Source organism: Pseudopodoces humilis, chromosome 6 (genome assembly GCF_049639895.1).
Source record: "Pseudopodoces humilis isolate 2021_Gansu_Grassland_sample_001 chromosome 6, ASM4963989v1, whole genome shotgun sequence".
In the NCBI taxonomy this organism is placed as follows: domain Eukaryota; kingdom Metazoa; phylum Chordata; class Aves; order Passeriformes; family Paridae; genus Pseudopodoces; species Pseudopodoces humilis.
The window spans coordinates 27,049,662-27,062,276 of record NC_142205.1 but is presented as its reverse complement, the minus strand read 5'-3'; the positions used below and the strand labels follow the sequence as shown (position 1 = coordinate 27,062,276).

Below are 12,615 nucleotides of genomic sequence, written 5' to 3'. Positions count from 1 at the left end.
GGTAAAAAGATAAACAAATATCTGAGAGGCCTTGAAGAAGGAGACAGGGTTTCATGAGAGTGCTGACCCTTGCTTGCACAAGCAGCGGGAATAGGATTTGGCAGTGTCACGAAACAGCCCTGCCAGGGAGAAAATCACCAAACCAAAGCAGGAGAAAATGGAAATGTTTTGGAAGACACCTTTGGGGCTGGATTCCTTCCTAGAGGCATGGAGTGGCTTAGGGGAAGAAGGAAGTAAATCAGATTTTGATGGCTATTAGGGTTTTGGCCAAGGTAGACGTTTAGCAGAAGGGCCTTTGCAGCAGCAGGAGGTAAAGGCATAGCAGTACAGAGAGGCTGGAGTGTATGAGAGGGTTTGGCAGCATCCACCCATGTGTGTTTCACAAGTGGAGGACACCAGGGGCTGAAGACACCAGCTCCTCAGTGTGCAGTTAGTCCCCTAACTGCATGTGGAGATACTGGTGGCATTTGGCTGGGAGGTTGTGAAAGCAGGAGAAACTTGTGCTGTAGAGTGGCAGAGGGTGCTCCAGCTGGTGAACCTGCATGGCCATGAGTTGGGTTTTGCTGGTACTGTCCGTGCACCGTCCCGGTGCCCCAACCAGAGCTGGCTTGGAGCAGAGCAGCTGATCACACCTTTTCTGGGTTGCTCTCCCTGCCTTCCCTGGTGACCTTGGCATAGACCATAGGGAGCATCACTGCCTCTCCAGCAGAAGCTTCTGGTAGGCTTTCAGCTTTTCAGCTTTTTTTCTCACCTTCCCCTCATATTTCTAGACCAAATGTGCCAGATTTCGGCAGGGGAAGGAGAACTATGTTGGCGATGTCTCTTCTGACCTGAAGCGACGGTTGGACAGCATCACGAGCAGCCAGAGCTCAGCAAGCTCTGGCTTTGTGGAGGAGCGGTCCCTGAGTGATGTGGAAGAGGAGGATGGTAGGATACATCTTCTTCTGGTGTTGGGGCATGTGTCATTGGTGGGGCTGATGAGGGACTCTGGGGACTGTGTGATTTCCAAAGCTTCCTCAAACTTGTGTGCGGGATATTCTCTGGATGATCAAAGTTCCTGAGCTATGAATTATTTAGATTCCAAACTCCTCAGCCTGATCCCAGATAATGTCCTGTATGAAAAGGGTCTGTTTTTAGTGTGAAGCTTTTCAGAGGTATGTCTATTTAATGCCCCAATATTTTCAGGGAAAACTGCAAACTCCGAAGGCAGTGCAGAGAGGGATGCACCAGCATGCTAGCTGAATTTCCTTAATGTTTACCCAGAACTTAAATACTGTGAAATGCTGTTTGATTCACTGCTTATTAGCAGAAAGCTTGCTTTGCCTTCCTTCTGCCCAGGTGGTCTGTCAGGAGCAGCCTGAATTATCACTCATTGAAAGCCTCCCCAGGATGCACATATCCTCTGCAGTGGTTTCACTGATGCATTTGCCATGTTCTTCTTTGGAACATGCGGTACAAAATGCTCAGTGCTGCCATTTCAGAGGCTGCTGATTTCACCTGGGGGTGGGATCAGACTAGTTGGGAGGAAAGCCATAGCTCTACGGCCTGTACCTCTACTGCTACCAAAAATAATTTAGTGCAAAGAAAGCATCAGTATGTGAACAGGGAGAATGATCTTGCAGTTTCAATGCAATCTAATAGGTAATGTCACGCATGTACTTTGTCCATTTCCAGTACTCCCTGGTGCAGACATTGACCCTCTGAACTGGGATGTTACAAGAATTATGTAGACCTCAAGCAGCCCTTAGGGGTGAAGGTTTTAGCCACCAGTGTTGTAGTTCTTGGTGGATGTCTACTTAAAATCAAAAGGTGAACAAAGTCACAGAGTTGTTTATTTCAGCAGGAACAAAATGCTTAGGTATCTTCGGATATATATATATATATATGTAGGTCACTAGATGATGATATTAGGGTTCTTCTACATTAAACTAGCAGGGCTTTTTGGCAAAAAAAAAATCTTTCTCCCTAATGCATATCCTTTCCTCAGAAAGGCTAGGTGGGGACTCCCTGTCCTTAGTTTCTAAATTAATCTGATTTAGAAAGCTTTACTCTCCTAGGAACTTGTGAGCTGAGTTTCAGTTGTTTTTCTTTTGGGATTGTTTCACAAATCTTTCCTCTGGAAATAAGCAAGGAGGCCAAGGGTATAACCCATCTCCTCAAAGTTTATTTTGCAAAAGACTAGTTTGCTGTAAAGTGGGTTCTTAGTGATAATTATATGGCTAAAAAAAGTGCTTGATTTGCTCTTCCAGTCCAGTACGGCATAAGGTTCGGATGGACTTTTGCCTAAAAAGCAGTTATTGGTGAAGTCAGTGACAAAGGGCATGTTTGACTGTCATCTGATTCTTTGCAGCTGGTCATGAAGACCTTTGCAAGAACCCTTTGACCATGGAGGACCTCATCTGTTATAGCTTCCAGGTGGCGAGGGGAATGGAGTTCTTGGCTTCACGCAAAGTAAGGAACTTCTCAGGAAGAGTGGCATGTTATTTGTTTGACTGCAGGAAGTAATGCTGTAGGTCTGTAGAAGGAAACAGCATGTTCATCTTTGGACTGGCAGTCATCTGCAACATTTTCTCTTTGTTCTAAGACATACCCAAATCATTAATACTACAGAGTGAAACAGCCCATGCATTTATTGACACAAATGTTAGTGATCTGTGTAAGCTTTATGGGCCACCAGTTCATACAAGAATGGTTAAGTGGTTGGAGGAGGGGAGCTGACTTATGAGGACTATTAAAGGCAGTAGGGACAAATCCCTGGTAACAGGAGCCTAAACGGGAGTAAAGGATTTTGCTCTGAGGAGGTTACTTGTACCTTTGTGCATAGGGATTGGAAGGATGGTGTGAGGAGAGACAATACTCAGCTATGAAATTTCATGGATGACTCCTTGGGGAATCTCTTGCTGAGGACACCCTGGTAGTCAACAGCACCTCACCTGCATTGTGGCCTTCTAGAAATATTTTTCTGTGGTTTGAGTCTAAATATGTAGAGCACATGTTTCAAAAGATGACAATTCCAGCAAGAGTGAGGAATTGCCTGCAGCTGTATAGAAACAAAAAATACTTAGAAATGGGAAAAGAAAGTAGAAGCAGGAAATAAGACACTGCTTTAGAGTGCAGGCTAGGTGTTCAAGAGCAGACTTCAGAGTCTTTCTCTGCAAACCTACTTTTGTCTGCCTTTCATATACATCCCGATTGACTTGCAAATGTAATAATACCTGTTTACAGAATCTGCAATTTCAGTCCATAGTAGAAGCAAATCTCTAGCCACTTTCAGAGGCTGATTTTTTACTTCAGGCTATTGAGGCTTGGGTTTTGAAGTGTTTGGGCTGTTAAGTAAGCTGATGCTCTGCATAGGTACAGACATGGACTTCTTTCTCTGTAGTAAAGATTAGTTTGTGTTGGAATCAAGTCAGCATTTTAGTGTGGTGTTTTTCAGAGAAGTAGTGGAGTACACAGATTTGGGTGAACCGAAGTAAATCTAAAGGTAATCAGATCTGAACCTGTTTTGTGTCAGCTTCTTAGGATAATTAATTAGCTAACTTCAAAGGCCCTCTCTGCACAGTGGATAAACAGATGTATGTTTGGACTTGGGAACACAAGTCTCCCTGAGCCAAATCAGTTGTGACCATCAAAAAAGCACTCAAAATCAGCAACTGTTGATGCTGAGGTTTCTTTTTCTTAAAAGGTTTTAAGAATTATCTGGCCTTTGAGGGCAGGAGCGCACATATGTGAAAGAGATCAGCCCTGTGGACAGAGCTGTGATGACAGGCAGTGTATGAAGTTGTTTACTTCTCTTTGCAGTGCATCCACAGAGACCTGGCTGCTCGTAATATCCTCTTGTCAGACAATAACGTGGTCAAAATCTGTGATTTTGGCTTGGCTCGAGACATCTACAAAGACCCAGATTACGTCAGAAAAGGAGATGTAAGTTTTAGATTATTTGTTTAATAGAGAACTAATATGAAATAGGGACTTGTTTTTCCTTTTTTCCTTAAAGAGATTTTTGGAAGCTCTATGTTTTGCTAAACTGTGATACCATTTTGTTTATGAAAATGCTTTTAGGCCAGACTGCCCCTCAAATGGATGGCACCAGAAACCATTTTTGATAGAGTATATACCATTCAGAGTGATGTATGGTCCTTTGGAGTTCTGCTGTGGGAAATATTTTCATTAGGTGAGTCACTTTAATTTTACTGAGCCATCTCTAAACAAAAGAGTGTGAAGAAAACAGCCATAGTGCTCTTGGATCCTCTGTAGCATTTTCTTTTTATTTCTTGAACAGTTCCTGTATATTTTCTCCATAGAAGTAAAATACTCAAATTTTCTTTAAAATGCAAATGTAGGAACATAGGCTTGAAATGCTTCTTCATACAATTTCAGTAAGTGATGATGTGCCTCATTTACTCAGTCAGTTGCTGTTTCCATCATAAATATAAATTGTTTACACATCCAAATATACCAAATTGTCTTATTAACACAAACCATAGCAAGTTATTTACTTGAAAATTAATCCCAAAATTTAAGAGTCTAATGCATTAAAATTACTGCTGCTTTCATTTTAGGCGCATCACCGTACCCTGGAGTGAAAATTGATGAGGAATTTTGCAGGAGGCTGAAAGAAGGAACGAGAATGAGAGCACCAGACTATACAACACCAGAAATGTGAGAAACTGTTCTTCCAATTGCCCACATTTACCCCACACTACTAGAAGGTGCAGAAACAAGCTATTTTTTTCTGTTTTCTTTATGCTGGTATTTTAATCGGTTCTGTCATTCCAGGTACCAAACAATGTTGGATTGCTGGCATGGAGATCCTAAGCAGAGACCAACTTTTTCAGAGCTGGTGGAGCACCTGGGGAATTTACTGCAAGCCAACGTCCGTCAGGTACATGAACTGTATTCTCTGGTTGCTAAAATCACTGGCTGAACCTGTCCTGTCCTGCCAGCTATCACAGCATTCCATAGTTGGGTACTGTCTGCTGGAGCTGTCAGGGAGCCTGGGCTTCTTCTACTGCTCCCATTACTGACCAGCAGTTGGGTCTCTGACCAGCAGAGAGTGACTTGTGGTGTAAAGATCCCAGAGGCTGTGTTGTGATAACCAAAAGCCACTCTGCCCTGCCAGCAAAGCTTCCCATGACACTCCTGCTGTCTTTGCTGGAGAGCTGTTGGCATGGGCTCAGTTCCCTGCTCTCCTGCTGATTTTCTGCACACTGCAGATGCATTCCAGCAGGTAGCTGCTGTTGATCTTACTGTGCCAAAGATGGCTATCTTAGTGTATGTGAGGGTGTGGGCTGCAATGCTTTTAGTGGCTATCCTGGAAAACAAGGATACAAGAACTTTATTGCCTGTGAGCAGCTCCACACAAATTAATGTATTAAGGCATGACCTGTGTGCAGGCATTGCAGTAGGAGAGTGACCAGGTAGGGACATGGGCCTCCCTTCCAAGCTTTCCATCTTGTGGCTTTCTCTTCAGTTACTACGGAAGTGGACAAGGCCAGGACCATAGATGTGAGCCCACTGAATGAAGGAGGATGGATTTGGCTGTGTGCTCCCTATTAGACAGACTCTCCCTTTCTAACTTCTCAGTGATGATGGGAATTACACTGCCCTTCTGAACTCTCAGGTTCATTTTCTTTGTGGCATTGGGATTCAAATGTTATTAAAATCTATTTTTTCGAAGACATCAATAAAAAGTCCTTTTTGCACATTATGTTACAGCATATCATATAAAAATCTATTTTTAAAAAAATTGAGAACTACTTGGAAGTGGTTTTTATTTATCTTCCTTCTTTTAATGTAGCTGCTCCTGCAAAGGTGGTATACTCTCCATAGTTTAATAAAGCACCCACACTGTTGGGCTGATGCATTCTCCATGGATGTGCATGTATCTGTTTATGTCTGTGTGTCTCTGTAGCCTATTTAATTTCTGTGTTTTTTCACTGCATTCTACAGGATGGTAAAGACTACGTTGTCCTTCCTTTGTCAGTATCGCTGAATATGGAAGAGGATTCGGGTCTCTCTCTCCCAACTTCACCTGCTTCCTGTAGGGAGGAAGAGGAAGTCTGTGATCCTAAATTCCATTATGACAACACAGCAGGAATTAGGTATTTTATATGGTGGACATCCTACTGGGGCCTCTGGGAAGGTTTTGTTCATGCTGGGGGAAGGGAAAATGAAAGGAAGAGACTTTAGCTGCCTGGTCCATATTTAACCTTCTCCATAGGGATAAGAAGAAATTTATAAATCTTTTGGAGGCAAAAGCTAGTTTCTTACCTTCCCAGCTAGTGATTTTTAAATTAATTTTTAATGTTGCTACCCTTTCAAGACTTGGTATTCTCATTCAAAAACAAACAAAAAAAGCAAAACCCATGAAAATGACTGTTATGTGTTTTTAAGGACCAGAATGCATAGAAGGTTTTACTGGTCCAGTTCAGTTGTGTTTGCCGTGTTCTTGTGTTGCAGCTGCCAAAAATATTAATGATGATAGATCTATTTTTAATAACTTCTCTGGAATTTCTCCTCCTAAAGTGAAACACTGGAAAATAGCTCATGAATTGATAGCCGAGAGGAAGGTGAAGTAAATAGTGTTGTCACCATTTTTTGTCCACTGCTTGCTTCTGGTGGGCTCCTAGGGCATCCACAATGGTAGATGCTGTTGGGTATCGTGGCAGAGGTGACCTTCCAGTAAGGAGTCTGTACTAATGCACTTCAGGGGCTTATGTTGGACCCTTTGGGGACCTCTGGCATGGGATGTAAGGGAGAAAGGCATGTAAGGCATCCAGTGCAGCCACTGAGATGCTGGGACCCCTGGATTGTTCAATGCAGTCTCAGACAAAGGAGGGTAGAAAGAGATGGATGTGACCATCAGGGTGGACACGGACTCTATTGGCAGGTTTCATGTGGCTTCCATGAAACAGAGCCCTCTGCCTCACTGCTCACTGCTTGTACCACTGCTTGTATCACAACCACAACAGATGGAGATCTGGGGTAGAGCAGGATTTTTATGTGGTCCTAGAAAGGACTACATAGGCGCAGTGAATTTCACACTTCAGTTGAACTTAAGATTGTGTAGCTCAGCTCTCAACCCCACGTTTTAGTAGCGGGGTAGTTCAAACTATACACATTTAAAAGACAAAATAGCATGATTTAACACTTATTTTCTACTTTTAATACTTCATAGATGGCTTTTCATGGTTCCAATTTCCTGTTATGAACAGAAGTAAAAGCCCTCTGTTGACATTTAAGGAGACTTTGAATCTCTTTTCTCCCATCTTACCTTGTGACAGGATTGTGAAAGCACTTGTGGAAATGATGCTAAGAGAGGCAAAGTGAGGAGGTTAAGTCATGCTTAGGGGCTTTATTCTAAAGTTCTGGTAGCAGAAAATTATTTTGTAGGCGTGGGTCTTGCTATACAGATAGTATAGGAAAGATTAATCTGTTTAGAAATGTCTTTTTCAATCTTCACAAAAGTACTGACTATGAAGAAATATAATCACTAAATCAAAGCTGGAGGAGGATAACAAACGGGGAAAACATGGAGAATAATAAAGATTAGTTAGATTGCTGATTAAATTAAAATCAGCAGGATCTCCTAACATCTGCTACATTTGCCTTAGGAAATAGATACACAATTTCTGAACTTTGAAAGACTGTCATTAAAAACAGTCAGGTGAGGTATGAAAGAGTTAGTGTGAAGTGTAAAGATAAAGCCTGCTCTTAGAAAGAACAAAAAATGTAATTCTGCAATCAGTTTAATTTTCATTTTAGGAACAGTCCTGGAATAAACATTCAGATAAACAATGTTACATGCCTACAGGAAGACAAATTAACTGCAAATGGCCAGCATGGATTTGTCAAGAACAAATTGAGTCAAAATAATCTAAGTTTCATTTTTAAGGAGAATAATTGACCTGGATGACAGCAGAGGAGTTGCATTTTAATGCGTCTGCAACAAACCTTGTAGGCTGGCTCTTGTCTGGGCTGAGCAGAGACAGGTCTCCCATACTTGGGAGGTCGTTGAGGTAAAGAAGCTGGGCTTCTCAGCCCTCACCACCCTGGAAAACTGTAGTCCTGGCCATGCAGTTCTATGCCTGTGTAGACATTTAATACAGGCACACAGGGAGCTCCCAAACTTAGAAGGCAAGTTGTGAAATGAACTTCGAGTTTTACAAGATCAGGTTGTCCAGGAGGGTGCATGGACTAGATTGTCCATTTGATGGTTTTGGTCCTGGAAGTGTTGGATGGAAAATAAATTAGATACCACTGCAGAGGAGCAGAAGACATGGCCAGTGCATAAAGCTTGAAAGAACTGGTTTTGTTAAGTTTAGGAAGAGAAAATGGAGAGGGAACATGGTAACAGTTTTCAGTATATGAAAATTTGCTCCAAAGAGGGTGTTAAATAATTAGTCTGTGTCCCCAGCATTAAGACAAATTTTATTTGAGCAAATACTTGGGTTTAATATTTGAAAAACTTTCTAAAGTGTGATTGAGCACCTGAGCAGGCTTCTTAAGGAACTTGTAAAATCCCCACCAGTTTAAATAAATGTCTATTAGAGATAAGCAGGATTCAGCATAGTTAGACTCAAAGCTGGGAAAAGAGGTGAGTGATGCTCTTAATAGTCTCCAGCTTTGCACTTCAAGTGGATGCAGGTTACTCTACTAACTCCATGGCTTTTCCTTCATTAGCTGTTAAGAGCATAAATTTGCCCTGTTTGACGGGGACACCATCCATTTCATTCCGTATTCACTTAGGCAGAAAGCTGAGGATGCCGCTTTGTTTGCTGTTTTAGTATCTCCATGAAAGTCAATTTTATTTTTTTCTCAAATATTTTTTATGGATGTCATCCTGAACCAGAGGGCTTCTTTTGGAGAAGAGCCTTCAAGAGAGATTTAGCACTCCCTGTCCTGATCCCCATGGCTTAAGGGCAGCAGTGTGCTGAGTCTGCTGTTGTTGTCCTAGGTCCAGCCAGGGGTCTCAGAAGTGCAGTCCAAAGGAAGAAACACACGTCTGTGCTCCAGGCTTCTCTGTTTATTATAGTTCTAAGCAAAGCTTGCAGGAAGTGAAGCCCTCCAGTGTAACTGAGGAAAGAAGCTGTTTTCTCAAAGCCATTTCTTAGAATTTGCTCTGAGATCAATATTGTCAGGAGCAAAAGGTCAGAAATATGCCACTTTCTAGGCTGCTCATCCCTTTCAATAAATAGATATTTTGGAGTTTGCATAATATGTTTTGAAAAAAACTATTTAACTTCTCTGAAGAGAGATAAAAGGATTCTGATATCATTGTGCTGTTTGCAGCCAAGTTGTGGATAGTGGACACAAAATTTTTTTGTTTTGTTTTCTTTGCAGTCAGTACCGACAAGGTAGCAAGAGAAAAAGCCGCCCTGCGAGTGTGAAAACATTTGAAGATGTCCCATTGGTTACCACTGTAAAAGTTGTTCAGGAGGTGAGTTTGTCTGTTTATACATACTTTCCTTCTGTTGATACTTTTTTTGTGTGTTTTTAATCTTTTTCCAACACCTTTGCAGGAAAACCAGACAGATAGTGGGATGGTTCTTGCATCTGAAGAGCTGAAGGCATTGGAAGAAAGTGAAAAACAAGTGAAAATACCCTTTAGGTAAGGCACAGGCTCCACATAGGATTGAATATGACCTTTTATTGCAATATGTCAGAAGACTGATTGGTTTGTAAAATTGTTTGGAAGACAAAATCTTTTCTTAAAGCATTTTCAAAAACAGAGAGCAAAATTATGCCTGGTGTGCCTGGTCATATGCATTTGTTGTTAGAAGATAGGAGGCAATGCAGCTTTTGGAAGCCTCAGTCAGTGCCCAGAAAGGACTTGTATTTATCAGCTGCAATAGCATCAACCACCTCTCAAAGGTACTGAGCTGGTGCACACAATTGAGCACATGAGGACCTGTCTGGACCGATGAGCAGTTCTCGGTTTTTCACTTGCTTTTTCTTTTTGTTTTCTTTTTTTTTTATAGCTGACACTCAAGTTTTCAGGATGTACCTGGGTGTATTTTCAGAGCATTGTACAGGGGTTTCATTGTGCAGTTCACAGAAAACACAGCGGCATTCATGGAGCTGAAACCTCACATACGCTCTCTGAGAGCTTCTCAGGAATTATCTTTTTCCAGGACAGCTTCAGTGCAGATGAAGGCATACTGCAGTTACAATTGCACCACAGCTGAAGTAAAGCCTCTAAAAGCTTTCTCTCCATTTCATCTGCGGTCACAATCTAACTCCTTGTGTCATCATAAAATGAAACATCTTTTTCATGCATTAGTGAAGTTAGGGCATATGAAAAGGTCTCTCCTTACAATCAAATGTATGTTTAAAAGGGCTTGAAGCCAGGTTTAAGTAACCTTTTTGGTTTGGTTGTTGCTGTGATGGAAAGAGTCACCCACCTGCCCTCCAGAAGACAGTCCTCACAGCCCTCTCAGCCCTGTTTCTGAATGTTTTTTGCAGCACACTGGTGCCCAGCAAGAGTAACGAATCCGTCATGTCCGAAGCCTCCAACCAGACGAGTGGGTACCAGTCGGGATACCACTCGGATGACATGGACACCACCGTCTACTCCAGCGAGGAAACTGAACTCTTGTGTGCCCAGGAGGCTTCGCCCCCGCTCTGCCGCGCTCATGGGCTCCCCTACGAGAGCCCCGTGCTGCTCTAGGGTGGAGCCGGCAGCTCCAGCTCCCCCTGGGATGTGCCTTCATTGCCTGGGCTGGTGGTATTCAGGTCTGATGTATTGAAAGATGGCATCCATGGGACTAAGGAAAGACATTATTTTTCCTGAAGATGATGCGGAAGCATCTGGCAGCAAAACTGCGCCGTGCCAGGCTGGGCTCCTTTCCTCAAGAGACGCTGGTGGCTGAGGGTGCAAAGCCCTGGCTGTGGTGTGTGGGCTATGCCAACCCCATGGCAGAGGCTGAGCCTGGTGATGTCGAGCATCTGCCTGATGCAGGCAGCATCATAGCATTCGACTTAACTGTTTCTACTTGTACGAAATAATGGCACATCCCTGCTTTTGTGGTTTGGTTTTTTTTTTGTTTGTTTTTCCCCTTGTGGCTGGACTCCAGGAAGGAAACAGCACAGCACTGGCTTCTTGTTTCTCAGAGTTATTCCTTGCTTGTACCTTCACAAACAAAAAAAGGAACCTTCAGCTCAAGGCTCTGGCACTCTAATGGCCTAAGACTAAACATAGGCTGGGCTAAATATAGGTGGGGGTGATGGTCTCTGTCCTTGGAAGAGGAAAAAGGCTGCTGTACAAGGCCGGTGAGCTGCATTTTCTCAGTGAAGTTGGTTAGTAGGGAGAAGGCAGAGCATTGAGCCAAGTGATGGGACTCAAATAGCAGGGCCATGCCTGACCTCTGAGGATGGCTCTGCTCCCCTTTTATCCTCAGTCATGCCTCACTCATGCCAGATGCCTACCTGCCTCTGAGCTGCCTGAAACTGCTGCGGAAAATACTCCTTTCCCCCCAGATCACCACTTGGGCAGCCTCCGACAGGTAGAAAAGGCAGTGTCATTTACCCAAGGCGCAGGAAGTACTGTGGTTCTGCTGGGGCATCCTAAGGGCACCCTACCTTCTCATCTCATTCCCCCTCCCTCAGATTTAGATCTGACTCTTTGAAAACTCAAGGTCTGTTGGCAGTGGCAGAGATCTCAGTTTATGTAGCCTTGGGAATCTGTGACTGGTTTCGTGGCAGCTCTGATCTTCTCTGAGTGATGAAATTGTGCCTAATTGTTGGACAACTTCTTACCTGTGCTCTTGTAGTCCCGGAACTCTAGTGATAGACAATGAGGACTACAAGATTTTAAAATGTAAAGCTATTTCTACTGAGTTCTTTTTGTATTTTTATAAGTATTTTTTTTGTTTGTACTTACTATAATGTCAAATGCTGGGAACCATGAATATAAGGCATATACAGTATTTATAGCCTCTTTATGTAGAAATAAATGTAATATATTAAAATATAAATATATATTATATAACAGATATTGTACTATTCACATTTTGTATCAGTGTTCTGCAACATTGCAAGAGTCACAAAATTTTTTAATAGCTAGAATTTTTCACTTTATTAAAAGGGACTGGGAATTTGGAGCTGGGGGCTACAAGTAGGTTTGTTTTCTTTTGTTATAACTTTTCTATTGACAGGGAAGATTTTAAAGTACTACTTGTTTCAAGTCTACAAACGTGTTGTAGCATGTGTAGTGAAGAAACTTCAGTGATTTTTAGCAGTTGGCAATAAATACTTTTAGAGAAATGGCCAGAGGAAGAGACTGCTTGTACAAGCTGAATCTCCTCTGAAAGAGTTTATTATGTTAATTGGGGGATGGTTGATCTAATTGTATTGTGGCTTTTGCCTGGGGAGTGGCATTTTTGCTTAAAGCCTTATTCTCTTCTCCCACTTTTGTTTCTCCTAGCTCACTTCCCACAGACTAAATGTTTTCCCTGCTCTTGTGCAGTGAAGTCTTCCTTTATTTTAAATCTGTGCTTAAAGCTCCTACCTTTTCACTCTGTTGTCCAATTTTTGACTTTCTCTTCTGCACTGTGTAGGCCTTTGTTCTCAGGGAAAGGCTGTCCACTGCTAGGGGCATAACAGCTTATGCTA

General features: G+C 42.5%; 1 protein-coding gene across 1 annotated transcript in view; it reads left to right on the top strand.

Annotated features, from left to right (window-relative positions):
- KDR (kinase insert domain receptor) overlaps window positions 1–11,996 on the top strand; it is a 57,585-nt gene extending 45,589 nt beyond the window's left edge. Inside the window, exons 23-32 of the mRNA XM_088056978.1 lie at window positions 771–927; window positions 2,351–2,451; window positions 3,802–3,924; window positions 4,063–4,174; window positions 4,563–4,662; window positions 4,780–4,885; window positions 5,953–6,104; window positions 9,346–9,442; window positions 9,525–9,613; window positions 10,468–11,996. Of these exons, the coding sequence (XP_087913104.1) occupies window positions 771–927; window positions 2,351–2,451; window positions 3,802–3,924; window positions 4,063–4,174; window positions 4,563–4,662; window positions 4,780–4,885; window positions 5,953–6,104; window positions 9,346–9,442; window positions 9,525–9,613; window positions 10,468–10,672 (1,242 nt within the window). The 3' untranslated portion in view covers window positions 10,673–11,996. The remainder of the gene's footprint in view (window positions 1–770; window positions 928–2,350; window positions 2,452–3,801; window positions 3,925–4,062; window positions 4,175–4,562; window positions 4,663–4,779; window positions 4,886–5,952; window positions 6,105–9,345; window positions 9,443–9,524; window positions 9,614–10,467) is intronic.
- Window positions 11,997–12,615: the final 619 nt, after the last annotated feature.